This window comes from Podarcis bocagei (assembly GCF_964188305.1).
Source record: "Podarcis bocagei genome assembly, chromosome: 5".
NCBI classification, from domain to species: Eukaryota; Metazoa; Chordata; class Lepidosauria; order Squamata; family Lacertidae; genus Podarcis; species Podarcis bocagei.
Genome location: NC_138129.1, coordinates 83,651,186 through 83,670,886, shown reverse-complemented (window position 1 = coordinate 83,670,886; position 19,701 = coordinate 83,651,186). Strand labels below are relative to the sequence as shown.

General features: G+C 46.1%; 1 protein-coding gene across 2 annotated transcripts in view; it reads left to right on the top strand.

Annotated features, from left to right (window-relative positions):
* Positions 1-1,281: 1,281 nt before the first annotated feature.
* Positions 1,282-19,701, top strand: part of NR5A2 (nuclear receptor subfamily 5 group A member 2) — a 114,958-nt gene continuing 96,538 nt past the window's right edge. The window contains exon 1 of one of the 2 annotated variants that reach the window (XM_081194463.1): positions 1,282-1,463. In XM_081194463.1, the coding sequence (XP_081050589.1) occupies positions 1,397-1,463 (67 nt within the window). In that variant the 5' untranslated portion in view covers positions 1,282-1,396. Of the gene's footprint in view, positions 1,464-17,985; positions 18,083-19,701 lie in introns of those variants that run through there. The other variant, XM_081194462.1, reaches the window with a different exon arrangement.

Here is a 19,701-nt window from a genome sequence, read left to right as displayed (position 1 = left end):
GTGAAATACTCTGCCAATAGAAATTCAGCAGAAACCATCTATTTGGACTTTTAAACTCCAGCTGAAAGTTTTTCTGTTCCACCAGGCCTATGCAGGCAATCAATAATACCTCCTTTCCATGTCTGCTTTTAACTTTTTATGGTTTTTATTGTACAGTTTTATGCTTTTATTGCTGCAAACTGCTTTGAAATATATATATTTATGACACAGCATTATGCAAATATTTTAATAAATTAATAAATCAGCAATAGGTTGCCAGGTTAATAGCAGTGAATACTGGCAACGAAGGCCTAAGCAGGTATTACTTCCACGTCAGGGATTCTAAATCATAAATAGTGACCAAATTTAGACAAAATTCTGTTGGTGGATCTGCTCAGTAAAACGTTCACAAACAGGGTTGAGGAGAAACTTTCTTCATCTTCGTCAGGTTTTCTTTTCTTTTTTTTTAAGCCATTCCAACTGCGAGTGAGCCATTATTTTCCCAGGATGATTGTATTTAACCAAGTAATAAAGGGCTTAAGCGATTGAAGAAGAAAAAAATACTTTACACTTTTAACTGGTGACTATTCGACAAACAAACTGGAGTTAGTCCCCTGTCTAATGAATAGGTACAATAAAATGTTTGTGTCAGACAAAAATCGCCATGGGCTAGCCCCCCCTTCATATTGCTTTGGGATGTAGAGCCATAAATAGGTTCGCAAGCCTAGGTTAAGGGGGTGAGTGTTTGCTAGTTCTGCCTTCGAAAGGTATTTACAGAAGCCCAAAGAGCCCATGGTTGTTGTTCACTCTGTAAAGAAATGATGACATCAAGAGGCCAGGTCACAAACATGAGTTTATAGGTATTACACTTTACATAGGGATGGAAGGAGGGAGGGGGGGTTATCCATTCAGCATGATCTTCTGACCCCCCACAAGTTTACAGCCTTCCTCTCTCTGCTTCATAGCGCCTCTCCAGCCCAGAGTTAATCATTTCTGCACTTGTTATCTGCCAAGACTTCTTATCTCCTTTTTGCTGTCACTTTATAACAGGGTCCTCTTATCAACCTGTTTAGAGTCACGTGACCAAGGCAAGCCTATCCCTGCTCCCGATTCCTCTGATTAGGGACCATCATGAAACGGGGATGGCTGGTTTACAGAGGGTCACTAATGCTGGAAAAAGTACAGAGTCCATTGAAAAGCAGGCCTGTTACTTTCTGAATTATTGGATTTGTGTGTGTGTGTGTGTGTGCGTGCGCAAGTGTGTGTGTGTGTGTGGTGTTGATGGACTGTTCCCTGACTTTCACTGAAGGTTACTGTAGCCAGTATCCCAAGGCCAGAAAAGTTTACAACCTCACCTTTTGCCGTCCTCAATGCTGTATACCTGAAAGCCAAGGGCACTATATATTTGCACCTAATTATGTCTTCCAGTTCGGATACTACCGGCAACGCACAGGAACCTATAAAACATGGACTTCTTCCAGGTGGTAAGTAAAACCTTTTCTGACTGTTTTGATAAGCCAGTCCAACAGAACTAAATCTCAGCCTTATCAGCCATCTCAGACTAAAACGTCATTATTATGGGATCATTTCCCACTTGTCTAATTTATGCTTCAAAAGAATATGGCTCCCAAAGACTATGATATGCTGTACATTTAAAAGTGCAAGTGTTGATGTGTGAATAAGCATGCTTTTTCTTCAGATGAAATATTTTTAATAAGAGCACACTACCCCAGTAAAGCACTTTGTACTTCAAAGTCACATTTATTTCAATGTGAAACACATGCTTTAATCTCTTTCATTTAAGTAAACTGGACTTTAAAGTGAATTGCAGCTAGATTATGCCTGCCAAGTGGGTGGACTGAAAATGATACATTATGCTGGACCATACTTTATTTGTTTATAAAGTTGCTAAGATGGCATTAGTGGTGTAGGAATAAATTTGAATTCAGGTTGACCTTTGTGAAATGGCAGTTGGCAAAATCCGGGAGATTTCTAAATTGGTGTAATCTGACTTGTTAAAGAATGATCATTGTCAAACACACATTCATATAGACATTAATCTTTAAAAAGTTAGGGTTACATGATAGTGAGAAAGTATTTTAGCGTGCTGTTTTGTAATAGCGAGTATAAGAATTTTTTTATTTAGGCCTTTCCTGCTTTTTTATGTTGTTTTGCCTTATTTCATTGAAAAAATATTTAGCAATTTCTGGTCCTTGTTTAACACTCCACCATCCATTGGTTAACAAAACTGAAACGTCTAGGTACTTTCAGTCAGTTTTTAAAGTTTGAAATTTTTTTACATATCCATAGATAACCCTTTTCATTTGCACTGATATTGACTGTTTGGATTATATATAATTTCTCTTGCAATACTTTTGAACCTGTGGTAAAATTTCTTCTGCGTTAAAGCCAACAGCTAAACTTCTGAGCATTTCATATCGTATCAGCTTTGTATAAAAAATTTTGGATGAAAAGTAGAGTTGCCATATGTCCTCTTTTTTCAGGACACGTCCTCTTTTTCATGAGTAGAGTCATAGCGATCTATAGTTAAAACTAGAAGTTGGCAAATGTGTCTTCTTTTTTGCTCTTCAAAATATGGCAACCCTTTTCTGAAAAAGGGTGGGCGATAACTGGAATGTGACCAGCAAATTGGTCTTGGGATGTTTGTTTTATACATTTATTTTAACAGATTAAGGTTGCAATCTTAAACACACATTTATTAGGCAGTGATCCCCAGTGGGACTTAATTCCAAGTAAACACAGCTAGGCACATGGTTATATTTTATCAAATTGCAAGCAAATTCATGCTTTGCAATGCCATCTTGTTAACCTCATGTTTACCTGGGAGTAAGCTTTACTGAACACAGTGGGATTTACTTCTGAGTAAGCATGCATAGGATCTCTGTTTTTAATGTTGTGTTTCTCACACAAGAAAAAATGAAGTGATGTATGTGTATGATTGTTTAATATAACATATACACATTCCATCTATTCAGAAATGCAGCGTTTTCATTTTTAGGCAGCTGTGAAAAAGACCAATTCTTAAAATCAAAAGCAAATGTCCAAAACATACTTTAAATTGGGAGGTTCACAGAAGGGGGTAATGCTATATTGTATCCCCCTGTAAGGCTTGATCCACCATGTTTAAAATTGTACTCCCAACTCTAACTGCTTTTGTTATAACTTCCAAGTTTTCTACTGTAAAAAATGCATCCTTTTGCTTAGAGTTCTCTGGTCAATCTGTATGGAAATGACAGATCTGCAATTATCACTCCTTCTTAGATTCCATCTGTATGAGTTTTACATAAAAGGGGTTCTTTTCCCCACTACTAAGATTTTATTGCCGAATGGCATGTATGTAGGAGGGAAGCTGATAAGCCTATAATAAGTCCTGTTCTTTAATACATGTGCAGCCTGATCATCTGTGTGTATATTCAAAAGTAAACCCCATTGAGTTCCAGAGGACTTGTGAGTAAAAAAAAATGTAGAGGATTATGCTACATGGAGTTTTGTACGCACACAAGTGCGTAAACACATAACAAATACAAACCACAACAGAGTATTGCTCTATGCACTGTGGTGGAATTTATAACCACAAATGTGAGTAGTGGAGTGGACATTATGTGAACACTTCCTCAAGATCTTCACAAATCCCAGTTGCCACTTTCCATGGCAGTCGTAAGCAGTGCTTTTTTTCTATTAAAAAAAATGTTTAGGGGTCCTCTCATTTTCCTACTCATATTGAAATACTGCCCCTCAATGAGGCCAAACTTAGATTCACAAAATGTTTAGGCGTATGTGTACCCCTGTGTGCCCGCAGAGAAAAGCACTGGTTGTAAGTCTTCTCTCTCTACCTCTCCAACTGGCAGTGGTTTGCCAGTTTGTCTCTTGGCCAGTTTCTGGGTACTTGCAATGATGTTCAAAGCCGTAAGTGGCCCCAAATAGCTGAATTGCTGTCTCCTTCTGTAGACTCCCTTTGGTGTTAAGATCAGCAGAGGCCCTCTGATAGCTCCTTCACCCTTAGAGAGGTTCACGGGGTGCGGAGGAGAATGTTCTCTGCGGCAGCTCCTAGGTTGTGGAATTCCCTCCCCCCTCATTTCATTTTACAGTTTCTATTGCATGCTGGAGACACTCCTCTTTTTTTACCCTGCCCTTTCTCACACTTGAGATGTAATAGAGCACACTGTACTCTTGTGTCTGTAATTTCTTTTAAATTGTTTTTAATATTATATTTTTAAATTGCTGTAACCCACCCAGGACCTTATAGTGAAGGGCAGACAAGCTATCAAATAAATAACAATAAAGTAGTAGTAGTAGTAGTAATTACTACTACTGCTGAGTATACTTGGCTAGCAAAGAGTCTTTATTTAGTTTGATATTTTGAATATAGATTGTTTTAATGGCTTGGGTTACATCCAGGTATACTAGGTATTAAGATTAAGTATAACGGGTGATCCTCAGAGCTACTCTTGTGAATGTGCTATTGGAGGGATACATTTTTTAAAAAAATTTAAATGGCATTCTAAATTCAGGGGATGGGTGATTGTCATCATGGAAACTCAGTGGAAATAACTGATACAGTGGTACCTTGGTTCTCAAACTTAATCTGTTCCCAAAGTCCGTTCCAAAACCAAAGCGTTCCAAAACCAAGGTGCACTTTCCCATAGAAAGTAATGCAAAATGGATTAATCCGTTCCAGACTTTTAAGAATAACCCCTAAAACAGCAATTTAACATGAATTTTACTACCTAACGAGACCATTGATCCATAACAGGAAAGCAATAATCCATGTACTGGACTATAAAATAAGACAGTATTGTAGATGATAAATATTATATATATATATATATATATATATATATATATATATAATCTCAAAAACAAAAGCGCTGAACTTAATCCGTTCTGGAAGTCTGTTTGACTTCCAAAATGTTCACAAACCAAGGCGCAGCTTCTGATTGGTGCAGGCGCCCCGGAAACAATAACTGCATCGGATGTTTGGCTTCCAAAAAACGTTCAAAAACTGGAACACTTCCAAGTTTTCAGCATTTGGGAACCAAGGCGTTTGAGAACCAAGGTATCACTGTAGTCTGGCGACAATTTTATAAAACATGGAAATGATAGAAATTTAGAGCAGACTCCACTCCCCCCCACCCCCGTGTTAAATTCTGAAGTAAGATTTCCCTTTTCATGTGAAGTTGTTGATTGTTGTAGACCACCATAACAGAAATAAAAGAATGTGTATTAAAAGCAAATGGGGTGATTTAGAGTATTGGAATAATAATAATAATAATAATAATAATAATAATAATAATAATAATAATAATAATAATAATAATAATACTACAGTGGTATCTCGGGTTAAGAACTTAATTCGTTCTGGAAGTCCGTTCTTAACCTGAAACTGTTCTTAACCTGAGGTACCACTTTAGCTAATGGGGCCTCCCGCTGCTGCCCCACCACGCGATTTCTGTTCTCATCCTGAAGCAAAGTTCTTAACCCGAGGTACTATTTCTGGGTTAGCGGAGTCTGTAACCTGAAGCATCTGTAACCTGAAGTGTCTGTAACCCAAGGTACCACTGTATGTATAAATAAATAAATAAATCTCGTATCATCAGCAGTCCACATAAAACTCACCAGGCAGTCCAAAGCAAAAGTCAGAGGGAGTCAGTTTTTGTATCAGATTGATGTGGGCAAATTGGACACAAAATGTCACCTAATTGCTAGGTTGCTGTTTTTACTACTTCCCACTATGCCCTAACATTCATTCATTCATTCATTCATTCATTCATTCATTTATTTATTTATTTGCTAGGTGCTATATCAATGTCGAGTATTTATTTATTATTTAAAAGCACATACATATATGAGATTATAATTATATTCATGCATGCATGTATATATGTGTGTGTATAACATACAATGAGTCATAATTATTATAAGAATATAAAATCATTAATAAGAATATCATTATTTAGTCCATTTCTATCATACCCTTCCTCCCAGAGAAAAACACCAGAAACAATTCAAAATCAAATATTTTCACAGCAGAATAATTGCTGGGATAATGCCTATAAATTATCTTATTTGTGAGTTCAGCAATTTTTACAAAAATAAAGGCTTTACTCCTGGCAGAACCATAATGACATAAAAAAGAGCCCTCTTGGATCATGATGAGTTCCCATCTAATTCAGTCTTGTATTTCCAATGCAAGCCTTCAGATGGCTCTGGGAACCATACTGTGCACAGCTAAAATTGAAATTAGTTCCTTCATTCGCTTTTGCTTCTTGCCCCACCCACCACAGGCAAATGGCCCCAGGGATCATAGAATCAGGAAGGTTGCCTAGAAGGGAATACAGCCCTCCAGCTGAAGAAGGTTCCCCTCACCCCTGGTGTAGATATGGGTATGCCATTTGTCTGGCTCAGTACAAGGCCAGTTCTTAACGTCTCTATCACAGGGAGGCCTGGGAACTGGAGCTAAAGTGGTGCTGTGGGTTAAACCACAGAGCCTAGGACTTGCCGATCGGAAGGTCAGCGGTTCTAATCCCCGTGACGGGATGAGCTCCTGTTGCTCAGTCCCTGCTCCTGCCAACCTAGCAGTTCGAAAGCACATCAAAGTGCAAGTAGATAAATAGGTACCACTCCGGGGGGAAGGTAAACAGCGTTTCCGTGCGCTGCTCTGGTTCGCCAGAAGCAGCTTAGTCATGCTGGCCACATGACCCGGAAGCTGTACGCCGGCTCCCTCGGCCTATAGAGCGAGATGAGCGCCGCAACCCCAGAGTCGGTCACGACTGGACCTAATGGTCAGGGGTCCCTTTACCTTTACCTTAATGCCATTTGTCTGGCTCAGTACAAGGCCAGTTCTTAACGTCTCTATCACAGGGAGGCCTGGGAACTGGAGCTAAGTCTGAGGTTAATGTACTGTGCTGACTTCAGGTTTGGCAGGCACTTTGGTAAGGTGTTCTACTAGAATCATGGAATTTTCGAGTCGAAAGGGACCTGAAGGATGATCTTGCCCAACCTCTGCAAAGCTACACTTGCTGTTGTTTCTTGCCATTATAATGGACCAGTTTCAAGGCTACCTAGTGAGCTATCTACCTAGCAGGGATACACATCTTGGTTTTCTAGAGTCACATTTAACACACCAGTGACCATCACACACCAGTTCTCTTTGGGCTACAGGTGAGCTCTCTAGTCCTTGCCATTGCCCATTCATTTCAATCAATCAGTCGTTTTATTTGTATGCCACCACTGTTGAAAGCTCAAGCCAACTTACAACACACACAAAAATTACATAGCTACAAACATAACAGAAGTAGTCATAAGTACCAAGTAAAGGTAAAGGGACCCCTGACTGTTAGGTCCAGTCGTGGCCGACTCTGGGGTTGCGGCGCTCATCTCGCTCTATAGGCCGAGGGAGCCGGCGTACAGCTTCCGGGTCATGTGGCCAGCATGACTAAGCCGCTTCTGGCGAATCAGAGCAGCACACGGAAACGCCGTTTACCTTCCTGCCAGAGCAGTACCTATTTATCTACTTGCACTTTGACGTGCTTTCAAACTGCTAGGTTGGCAGGAGCAGGGACCGAGCAACGGCAACTCACCCCATCGCGGGGATTCAAACCGCCGACCTTCTGATCGGCAAACCCTAGGCTCTGTGGTTTAACCCACAGCGCCACCCTTGTCCCTATCATAAGTACCAAACAGAACAACAAAAAGCACACGACCAAATTGAACAATTTCCACCTAAACCATTAGATACAAAATAAAAATACAAAAAAATTAACAGCAACAACACCACTGTAACAACAACAAAAAACCCTTAAACAATAACCCAGCCCATTTGCATTTTTGTCTGGACCCAGTTTTGTCACCACGTCCCAGATGCAGAGGACAAGACAAATGGAGATTACTTCTTCTCCTTCCTTCCTCTCAATGCTCGCTCGCTTGCTTAGACAGGGTAGGTAAAGAGAAACCAACAGCAGAAAGGATAATAAACAAGGCCAGGAGTCTCTAGGGATTGGCCCTGGGCCTCTTACTGGGCTGTGGACTCCAGCAAGTGCCTGATGATGCCAAAGCTTGATGCCAGCCCTGCAAACATACCCCAAAATCGGGGGAAATTTAAATCTTGGTTAATTTCTAGCCTTATCCTTTTATTCCTCTCTTAGTTTCACATAAAACTCATAAAGCAGTGAGAGAAAGTAAGTCAAACCCCGAGTTATCAACTGGAGTTCTGGAACTATTTTTAAAGTACCCTATATAAAATCACTTACCGGACTTTATTTTTTTCCTCCCACCCATTGTAAAACTACAAACTTCCTGATAATAATGTTTAGGAGTTTGGTATGTTTGACTAAGGGAGGTGAAGCGGAGCGCTAACTTGAAAAACTGGCCTGGGTTGGAAGAGAAAACGAGCCACTCCATCACTTCTACCTGTGAAATTTTGCAGCTCGTGTAACATTTATTGTTATCCATCTAATACTAATGGAAGCCTGAAGCACCAGCCTATTGCAGGGAGTGCCTTATTGACCTTATCAAAGAGCAGTTGATATCCCTAGTGCAGTCTCTAGCAAATATGAGCTTGAGCAGGGAATTGACTCCTTGGGGCAGAGACCTGCCTAAATTTGTTTGTTTCTGAGTTCATAGCCTTCCTTTCTTCAGAAAAGGTTCTAGATGGTTCTTTGGCTTATCTTGCAACGCACTGAATAATTCAGCCTTCCCCAACTTGGTGCCCTCCCAATGTTTTGGTACCCAGCTGCCATTATCCCTCAGCTTCAACCACGCTGGCTGCAACTGATGCAATTTGGAGTGCAAAACTTCTGAAGAGCCCCAGGGTTGAGGGGAGGAGGTGTAGACCAAAGTTGCTCTAAAAAACTGTAATTCTAACAATAAAGTCCCTGGTTCAAATTTTGCCTAAACCATGAACTGGCTCTGAGCTGTCAGCCACTTTTTCTATGCCTCATTTCTTCCATCTGCAATACAGAGATAATACTGCACTTCCTGAATATAGAAAAATAAGATATGAGAATTTGAATATTCTGAAGTATTACTCAGATATGAATATGGGAGAGTGAATCCTATATCAAGATCAGTAGGAAAGTATCCCCTTTCTATGTAACTCCTCAAATCAGTTGGATTGTGAAAGAAATGCAAATAACAGATCAATATATTGACTCTGATCCAACCAAAGATAACCATGATTAACGTTCCAATAAGTCTAAATAAGATCTGTTCAACATACTTCCGCGTCATGTTTAGAATCTCCGTGAACATTCCGATGAAATCAATGGAACAAGTTAGTCACAGCAACTAGTAGTGCTGAATGTTCTCATGCAAATGTTTATGATGCAAAAGGGAATCTTCAGAGCGGGTGAAATGTTTCCTGAAACTTCCCCAATCAGCTGCTTCAATGCAAATTAGACCAGAAGTGGAAAGTCTGTAGTCTTCCAAATGTGGTTGGACACCACTTATCATCCCCAGCCAGCATGACTATTGGCCAGAGATAGTGGAAGTTTTAATCCTGAAACATCTGGAGGGTCACAGGTTCTCTACCGCAGGGTTAGTCCATCTTCCCAGTGGTAAGATCCCTGTCAATTTCGGAGCATAATGACATTTCAACCAAATGGTCAATCAGATATGGCTCTATTCAGTGCAAAGCTAGCTCAGAAGAAGGAGAATGCTCCCTGCCCTCACTCTGAATGGGTAAACACAGCCTTCAAAATGGGTGCGCTTACATGGGTTTCAAGGGTGTTTTAAATGCCTCCCCAACTCAACGGCTAATGTTATCTGGCAATAATATGGCATTTGCCTAAGACTGAATAGAGCAAGGCTTACTTCTAAGTAAAGATTGCAGGAGTGCACTGTAAATCCCATTGATCTCAATGGATTCCAGCCGCAATCCTATGCACACTTAGTTGGGGGTTGAGCAACTAAGTGGAATTTGCTTCTGCACAAGCTTATTTAGGATTTTGCTGTTAGTCACAATTAACTTATGCTGTCTTGGTTTCATCACCTGGTGATAAATTCCACTGAAATCAAAGGGGCATGTAGCCCAGTCCCAGGCAAGCAAGTGTGCAACTTTAATTCCAATTTAGTAATGGATGGGAGGTGGGGAGTGGACTGTTGAAAATTGCCAGGAAAGGCATATTGCTTAATACTATTCGAGAGCATTTGGACCAAAGTCCTTCTGTGTTCAATAGAGTTTGCTCCCAGGTATGTGAGCAGAAGAATGCAGCTGTCAACAATGAAATGTCCTCATGCCTTGACGTGGGAAGGAATAATATAACTTTCTCTGTTGATACACGGGGAAGTTTCAAGGGACCTATTTTTCTTTTTTTAATTATTAATTTAAAAATGCTCTGGTTGCGTTTACACTGAAATAAGGGTTAAGAAAGACTGGGCGGCTGGGAGGAGGGAAGTTACACAGCGGGCAGCCAGGAGGAAGATTGCAACATCCATCTGCTCGATTATTCATTTTCGCAATCCAAAGCGAAAGAAAGAAAGAAAGAAAGAAAGAAAGAAAGAAAGAGAAAATGTCAGACCCTAACATCGCGTCTTTTTAGTTTCACTTTGCGCCTGTGTTGTTGACAAAACTTAAATACAGTATAGGCGGTTCAATTCGAATTCGGTTTTCCTTTTCGAAAGATCCAAGGTTTTACAGCAATCAGAGACGAAAACGTTCCTGATCCAGAAATTCGGGTTGCAGTTGCTTTGGGACAGGAAGGAAGGAAGGAAGGAAGGAAGGAAGGAAGGAAGGAAGGAAGGAAGGAAGGAAAAGTTTGGAATGCTGTGCGATGCGAATGCGGAATGGTGGAAATGGAAACGCACCAGCGTTTGGCCGAGTTGACACCAGCCTTTTCCCAGCCAGCTCCGCCGCGCGCGGTTTATAAAAAGAGCCCTTGGTGGACTCTGGACCAGGCAGTTAAGATCGTCTCTTTCCCCCGCGGCCCCGCCCCCGCGCCTGACGAAAGGCGCATTTTTCCATTGTGTGCCAATGTGATCTTTGCATCTTTGTGGAGGTTCATCAGAGACAAACATTGCCTGCGAGTGGATCTCGACGCTACAGTCTTCCTCTTCGGTTTCGTGAAAATCGCCTTGACTTCATAAAAAGATTGTCGCTTAATATAAAAAAAGATTTTAAATGCAGAACCCAAAAGCACGCTGCTTTGGAAAGAAATCCCAAGTGCTTCCAAACTTGGTTTCTAAGTACAGTAAGCAGACAGGAAGAGTCAGGGTGTAATATGCCCCCCTCTCTGTTTCGGGGGGGTGAGGTTTTTTGTTAAAACTACAGTCTTCCACTTACCTGAATGGGACTCTCATTGAGAATTCACGAGAGAGTAATTTCAGAGTAAGGATAAGTGGTTGGTTAAGATCGCACCTCTGTGTTGTGTGTGTGTGTGTGTGTGTGTGTGTGTGTGTGAGAGAGAGAGAGAGAGAGAGAGAGAGAGAGAGAGAGAGAGAGAGAGAGAGATTTCTAATCCGCACAGTGGTTTTGTGTGCTTTTAATATCGACGCTGGCAATTGACGCTAAGAGACAGGTGACATGCCCAAGGCTAGCTACTGAGTCTGTGGCAGAGGAAGGACTTTAAAAAAAAGGCAACTGGGCTAAGTCACTCGCTGCTCACTGGAATGCATAGGCGCGCTACCATTCTAAGGAATATTATTTGGAGAAAGGTTGAAGTGAGATTAATGTGACACATCCTCCCAAGTAAACATATTTAAGATACTTATTTTCCCCCATGTGTACATTCTTTGAGGGTGTAATCTGCTACAACTAAGAAAGAGTGCCTCCAAGTCGTTTATGGGTGAAGTGCGCGAATACACGCAGCATTTTGCGGGATGAAAAAATGAAGAGGAAGTCTGTCTGATCTGATCACCTGAAATCCAAGCAAGTTCTTTATGAGACGAACGTAAGCAAAGACGAGCTTATGATAGGGCAGCGCAATCCTGCACTCCTCTGCTTGTTTACTCAGAAGTAGCGCCTATTATGTGTCTTACTCCCTGGTGCACAGGGATACCGCCTTAGTTGGGCGCTATCCGGCCGAAGTGGAACACCAGAGTGAGAAAGATGGAAGCAGCGCGTGCTTAAAATCAGGATCCTGGGACGTCCTGTCTTACAGAGTGGCACTGATTAAATAGGTTTAGGTAGGACGACGTTGCGATCACTTTCTTCCCCCTTGGCAGGATTGTGCCCTGTATTTCGCAAGGAAGCGGGAGGGCGAAAGAGGCGCAGCGAAACGTCCTAGCGGGGTGAGAAATGGCAAGAGGCCCGGTGACTCGGAAAAGGTTTGCTCTGGGTGAATTCCCGCTGATAGAGAATGAGCGACTCTCCGGCTTCACTTCCAAGAAGCTCGTGGCAACGTCCAGGGAACATAAGAGCTCTTTACTGGATCACACCAAGGGCCTTTCTCTTCCAGCATCGCATCCTCCAGTAACCGACCAGGGGCAGGACCTGGTATCCTGCCTCCAACCATGGCTAGTAGCCTTCTATTGTGCAATTGCCCAGTCCCTCTTTCAAAGCCAGGCAGTTTTGTGGTTGTCGCTACCTCTTGTAAAAGCGAATCATATGGTTTTAAGTGCGCTAACTTGCTTTTGCCCGCCCTAGCTCTGGATGGTTTGCGTCTCTTTTCCCCACCCCCTCTCTCCACACACCATGCATGATCTTGTATTTCTCATCATTTCCACCCCCTCCCTAAACTAAAAAGCCACAGACGTTGTCACCTTTCCTCATAGGGGCGTTATTCAGGCCCCTGGACCAGTTGGGCTGCCCTTTTTGCCAACTCCGCGGCACCATTTTTGGACAGCCATCAACCTGAAGTCAACGCAGCGTTCCAGCGCCGTATAGATTTGTCCAAGGACACCGTGACACCGGCAGTTTTACTCTGAAGCCCTCTCCAAATGATCGGGAGCACGGACTCCGCCTTGGTCACAGCTGCCACACACGTGGAACGCCGTTTTCATGGACACAGTTAGTTCAAAGCTCCTGAGGTTAGGCAGAGAGAGGGATTCCCCGAGCGCACCTCGCTTCCCACTTTCCTCCGTTGACTCGCATTTGCCATCTTCAGGCCCATTCATTCACCCAGCTTGAAGAGATCCCTTGGGAGCTCTCCACAATCCCTTCTCGTGCTTACGAGCCTGAGCAATTTGGAACCATCCGCGCACTTCCTCTCCTCTGTTGCTTCGCAACAACCCTACGATTGACCCAAGCTCAGCCGAAGAACTTCGTGTGCCAGAGGTAGGATTCGAACCTGGCTCTCTCCCCAACCCCAGCCGGACATCTTAGCGCTCTAACCCACTGGCCAACTCAAGTTTCCAGGCTCGGGATTGCAAGACTTTGAAATGCTACAGACTGTAGTTGTTATTTTACTCGCTCCGCGGTTTCTTTCTTTTTTTCCCTCTCTTTCCCCCTGAAGTGGGCTTCTATCTTGAGTGGAAGGCGGGCGGGTTTATGCTTTTCCCCTCCTAACGAAGGCTTCTGAAGCCTCCCTGAGCCATCATCTTGGATCATTGTAAGCGTCAGTCAAAAGCTTCCGCCAAAAGTCCGGGCGAGCTCCGCAAACTCGGGAGAGGCGCGTAGCGCGGAGAGAAGTTAGGAGAAGCTGGTGGGGAAAGGGATGGGGAAATGGGCTTGAAGGAAAGGGCGCCAAGGGCCCTCGCTCAAGGCGAAGGGAAACGCTAAAGCTCTCGGTTAAATTAAAGGCAGACCCGGGAGAGAAGGATGACTTTGCCTTGAAATTGTTGCTTTGGAGTAACGGACTTGGGCAAACCGGCGCAGCCCTCTGGTAGGTTTACACGGGACAGTCGGGTGTCCCTCTAGTCCTGTAGTTCTGACTCGGACCAGCGCGGACTCCAGAGGTAAGGGACTGAAGTCCCTATCTCCCCCGCCTCCCTTCTTTCTAGAGGATTTTCGGATTGGTGATAAGGGGCCCCTTCTCCTGTGTTTGCCCCCTGGGCAATCTCAGATATAACATCGCAGAGGTAATTTTCCTAACACTTTCCCACGGAAAGCGAGTGGTGCCTTGCACGTGTGAACACGGCCCCTGAGCCATTTTATTCCGCGGGCCCTCTAGTTTTTGGGTCCTAATGCAACAGCATCTATACCAAATAAGGCCAAGGCATTTCAGCCCCTCTCCCAACCCCCTATACTCGGAAATGTCCCCATTCGCTGCCTTCCAAGGAAGTAGGGTGAGGGTCTCAGTCGTGCAATCCGTTGTTGTTATGCAGGTTATGCATTATGTTTGATGTGGCTTATTCCCAAGTTATGGACGGGTCAAGCCCTGGACCGCTGACCTCTGTTGGAACCTTGGCATGCCTTTAGTAGCCAATTGTTCCTCCTCCTCCTGGGAGGAAGGTTTGAAACTATCTAAAAACAAGCGCAAAGAGTCTGGACATTTGGACAAATAAACTCTCCTTCGCCCTCTCAGTCCTTAGCGATTCGGCGTGGGTTATAGGTGCAAAATAGCTCAGGTATCATAGACTTGACCTTACTACTTTCTTTCACTATTTCCCATCGTTTAACATCTCTGTAGTTTGCAGAGAGATATCTGCAGAAACATGCCACGCCCAGAAGGTTGAGGATAAAGATGCTGAGAAGTGTTCTGATTGGTCAAGCATGGCTTCTCCAAGTCTGGCTGGTGATGCTCTAAACTTCTCCCCGACTTCAGCTGAGGGTCCTGCCTTTAGGACCAAAACAATGCCTCCAGTCGCTCGGGCTACCTCCTAGAAATCTGATGCCGCTCTCTTTTACTCTTGTTGTGCAATTGACTAGCCAACAGACTTAACATCAAGGCACTTTCACGGAACGCACTAGAGGCCCCATATATTCTCCACCCTCAAGCAGATTTAGAGCCGACTTCCTGGTGAAGCTCTACAGTCAAATGAATCTAATGTCTAAAAGGGTCTTCTGGAGAGACTACCATCGTTCAGGCCTGCCCACCTTTTTCTCTCCCCTTCTGTTTTGTTTTTTGGAAGATGAACCGATCCTCAACACAAAGCGCACGGATTAAACAACAACACTTTGAGTCCCAGGGAAATGCAAAACAAACAAACCATTGTCAGTCATTTTGGTGGGATCAACGAGAACAAGGCAAAACTCTTGGTTGGTTGGTGAATCGGCAGCCTCAGAACTAAGCAGCGAACAGTTTTTTTTTATTGCACCCAGATATATAATGTTCGGGAAAAGCCCAAAGCAAAGCCAGGTCCAAGAAAGACAGACAGACCAAGGTAAAAAGTGGTCCAATGCTTATCCACGCCGAAGTGACCAAAGGACAAGAAAACCTTTTAAAGAAATAGCCAGATTTCCAAACTGTGAACGGCATCGCTGCCTGTGTCACATATAGAGTATAAAGTCATTAATGTCTTAAGATATTTCCAAGCCTAAACAGTTAAGAGTGAGGAAGCCTAAGCGAGAGACCCTCTTGGGTCCTGGAGTCTAGGAAGAGGATCCGCCGTTCCTTTGGGGGCATCTCTGTGCAGCTGAGAGGGGGCTTGCTGAAAGCAGAGATGGGGGTGAGGAGAGCGGAGGAAAACCTTTGCAGGAAACGCTGATCGGGGCTTTCACTAATTGGCTCTTTTAATTCGCTGCGCAGAGCCACAGGCAGGTCGGAGCGACTGGGTGATCTGGCCTAGCTTGCGGGCCGGCAGAGAGAGAAATGAAGCCCATGCCACTAAAAGCAAAAGGTCTTAATGCCGCTTAGATAAAACTGAGGATCGGGATTTCGAGGTTTTAATTTGGTGATGGTGCAAGAAAACTGGAGAACCAATAGCACCCAAGTAAAGAGTGCGGTCCTGTTTCTTCAGGACGCTCCTTCACCAACTCCTGATTAAGCGCTCCCTAAAATCAGAGAATTTTCTAATGCGTTTCCTAAAATCCGTAGAACTTTTAATTAAACCTAAACGCTAGAACCGATTACTTTTGTTGTGGTGGTGGTGGTGGTTATTGTTGTTGTTAAGAGAAGGGCAGAAAACATTCATTTTTACAACCCTGGAAATGGCTTTGCGTTTCTAACTGAGGTGCGACGAGGTCTTCCTGCCCGTTTTCCAGTATGTTAGTTCTGCGCTGCTGTTTCTCCAGCTTGCCACCGAGCAGGAAACAGCAGGTGAAATCTTGATGAATACAGTTGAGAAAACAATAGCCATTGCCAGTCCTAACAGATGCGGATCGGGGCGCAGCAGCCCCCCTAAACGGGCTGGGAGAGTGGAGGATTCTGCTCACCGAAATGAAAGCGCAGTTAACGCGCCGCTCAGGAACCCGGCTGGGAAACGTGTCACTTAAAACAGACGCATCGTGTTCGCTGGGGACTTGGAGGATTCGAAGAGATGCGCGTATCAAGCCTCGGCGTGGCTCAGTTCCGAGTTCGCCTTGGGGTGGTTGTTGTTTTTTATCCACCTCAACTTAAGCACGCCTAAATTCCTCGGATGGAAGCCTTAATAAGCACGTGCTTAAGATCTCTTTCGCGGGAAGTAAACGTGCTTCATTTTGACCGGATCGTGCCCTATTCATTTATTGTTTTGTTAAACGTTCGTCTTAATGTTTGTGACAGGGCGGCAGTAGTGGGAAAGACAAGGACCCATCTCCCCGGTCTAATTCAGGGAAACGTAAGCAGTGGGGGAAGAATGTGTGGGGGGGGGGGTCGATTTGCAAAACTTTTAATATTACTTCGCAGCATCTCAGGGGACATAACGGTGACGGCGCCCTCTGGGATCTCTCGCTGCCACGCGCAAAAGAGTTGCAACTCATAAGCGGGGCGCGCGGAGGGAGAGCGAGCTCTGGGTCTGCCTAGAGACAGAGCGCAAAGTCTTGGGGTTTCGTACAGAACGAAGCAGGCAAGATCAAGAACAACTACAAACACGCTGCCATAAGCGCCTGTATCTCGTGGCATTTACCCCGGGGTAAAAGCCTTTCCATCACGGCACAATACGTTTCTGTCCTAAGCGCCTCCTCGCGCTTCCTCTTTCCCACCCGGTCCCCTGGGAAAGGAGGATCGCATCCTGATCCCCCGCGCGCCCCAGCCGGGCCCTGGCACCAGGGCATCGCCTTCCCCAGAAGTGCCTGGCGCACGGCCGCCTGTGCCTGTTTACTCGGAAGTCAGTCCCGCTGCGCTGGACGAAGTGAGCGCCACCATAGCTGCCTCGGGAGATCGCAAAGCCCGGAGCAAGAACATTAGCCAAACAGATGAGTTATCTGCACCTCTGACAGCCCCGGGGAAGAAGCAGGGAAGCGGAATTGCAGCCTCCGGGACATTTCTTTCTTTACAATGGAAAAGAGCAACTCGGAATCACAGTGATCAAATGTGTCAGGCCCTAATCTCTTCCCCCCAGCCCCCACCGCAGGAAGGAGCATGAATGTCAACCTTACCGGGGTGGTGCTGGTGGTGGAATAGGAGGAGGAGGATGCAAAAGAGGAGTGGGAGAGGGGGTCGGAAGAACTGTCTGGGCTTCTTCCTCATTGGCTGAACCGGCAGCGTCTGCCCCCGTTTCCTCCCCCCCCGTTACACCCAAACGCTCGCATTCACACGCCAGCCCTCCCCCCTCCTTCCCTTTCCTCCGCTGGGAAGAGCCTCTTTCCTCGGCACAAAGTGGAGTTGGGCGGCTCCTCGGAATCTAAGTGACTCCGGAGTAGGGAGACTTGGAAGTTGGCGACTCTCCCCCAGCTCGCGGAGAGGAGGAGGTGGTGTTTTTGGGAGGGGGGAGAGGTGGATCGTGCGATCGTGTGGCGGGGACGGGACTCCGCTGAGCAGGTTGACCTTCCCGCCCCCTCGCCTTCCCTCCCTCCCCCCGTCCCAAGCCCGACCCCGAGCGAGGCAGCGCGGGCGCCTCATTCCCGAGCAGGGGATCGGGGCGCTCGCAGTGCGCGCAGGCTCCAGCCCACCCGCCTCGGCGTCCGGCAGCGAGCAGGAGCAGCCGAGAGCAGCCGCCGTCTCCTCCTCTCCGCGCTCCGGTGCTGCCGCCGCCGCGTCCCGGTGCCGCCGTGCCACGGACGCGCAGGCAGCGCCGCCCCGACCGGCCCGCGGCTGCCGCTTTGTCATGCTGCCCAAAGTGGAGACGGAAGCCCTGGGACTCGCCCGGGCGAATGGGGAGCGTGGGCAGATGCCGGAAAACATGCAAGGTAAGCGCCGGGCGCGCCGAGAGGCGGGCGAGCCAGCGGGTGGGTGCGCTGCCCGGGCAGGCGAGCAAAGAAGCCGGCGCTCGGAAACCGAACCGAGCGCCTCCTCTCCCCCTCCGCGCCGGGAGGGCTCCCTGCAGTCTCCTCCCCTCCGGCAACTTCAAGGCTTGGCGGGTTTTGGAGCGCTTTGGTTCCCAAGTAGTGGACTCTGAAGTCCACGCGCGGCCGAGTAGTGCTGCTCCCGCGTGCGCTTCGCCGGCGAGGGTGAGCGCACTTTTTTTCTTGGGTGGAAACTGTTCGGAGAGTCGGGTCGGACCTGGGAACCTGGGCACTTACTCCCAAGTAAACGCTGCCCGGCTGGCTGGCTGGCTGGCTGGCTGGCAGGGACACGCACACCGTCTTTGGATGGAGGGCCCCAGTGAGAATTGGTAGGGCAGCTGGTGGCGAGCGGGTTGCCCGAGCGCGCGCGCGCATTTTACTCGGAAGCAAGCCTCGCTCCCTTGCAGGGCCCTGCTCCCCAGTAAGTGAGCACCGCACCGGGTGGCGAGCGAGGGTCCCGCAGCGAATTTGAAAGTTGCAGAGTAAGAGGTGGGACATTTAAAGCGGAGGGCGTTTAAAGAGTTTCTGATGGAAAAGAACGGGATCAACTTTTGTTGGGATGCTGACTTTCAAGTAACACGGGGATCCTCGTCAGGCACAATCCGCGCGGAAACTTTATTTCCTTCTCTGACCACCCCCCTCCCCGCCCTTGCCAGCATAGCTTTGGGTCCAAAAGCTTGTTTTCGCCAAACGCAGAAGTTGACCCAATAAAAGGAACGGCCGGTTTTGGTATGGTTTACGGTGTTGCCCTGGGGGGGGGGGGACTGGAAGGCAGGCGGGAATTTGTAAACTTCTACCCGGAAATCACGGGACGCTTGTGCCTTTCTTGGACACCTTAAACTTGGGAATAAGTCTTTTTGCTTTGCAAGTAAAAAAGTGAAACACGTGTGCTGTTGGTTCTTCAGCTTAGGGAGAGTATCCGGACAGGTTTTGGGGACAACGATGGGAAGTTTTTTTTACACACGAGTACATACACTTTTTCGGAGCAGAGGGTGAGCCGCGCTAATGACAGAATCAGGAGGAGGCAGCATCGTACATACAGCCTTTCAGTGAGGCAGCCAGTTGAGAGGGCTGGGAGACCTTTCAATGGGGAACCAAGGTGGTAGAGACCCAGGATCAGAGGAGAGGTGCACAGCTCTGGACAAGGGAACCTGCGGATTCTCCTTTTTGCTGCTTTAGTCTCTGGCTGAACTTGAAACTGACAAGGTCAGCCTGGTGGTCAGAAGGGAGCTCATTTATTCTAGCCTGCTCATCTCATTCCAGCTCCTCTAGATCCCAGTGGGCTGCGATTCCCGGAGAGAGCGGGGCAGGATTGCAGCGGAGAGCTGTTTCCTATCTCTAGCGCCTTGTTTCCTGAGGGGCTTTCCTCCCTAGCAGCAGGAACTGGAGTGCCCTTCTGCAATGGGGAGACCGACCCGAGGGTCTCTTTTCCCCTCACGACCCGTCCGTCCCGGTGACTTCGGACCGTGCCTGCTGCCGGGCTAAAAACGAGGTTTTCTTTCCACGTTGTTGGCGCGTACTGG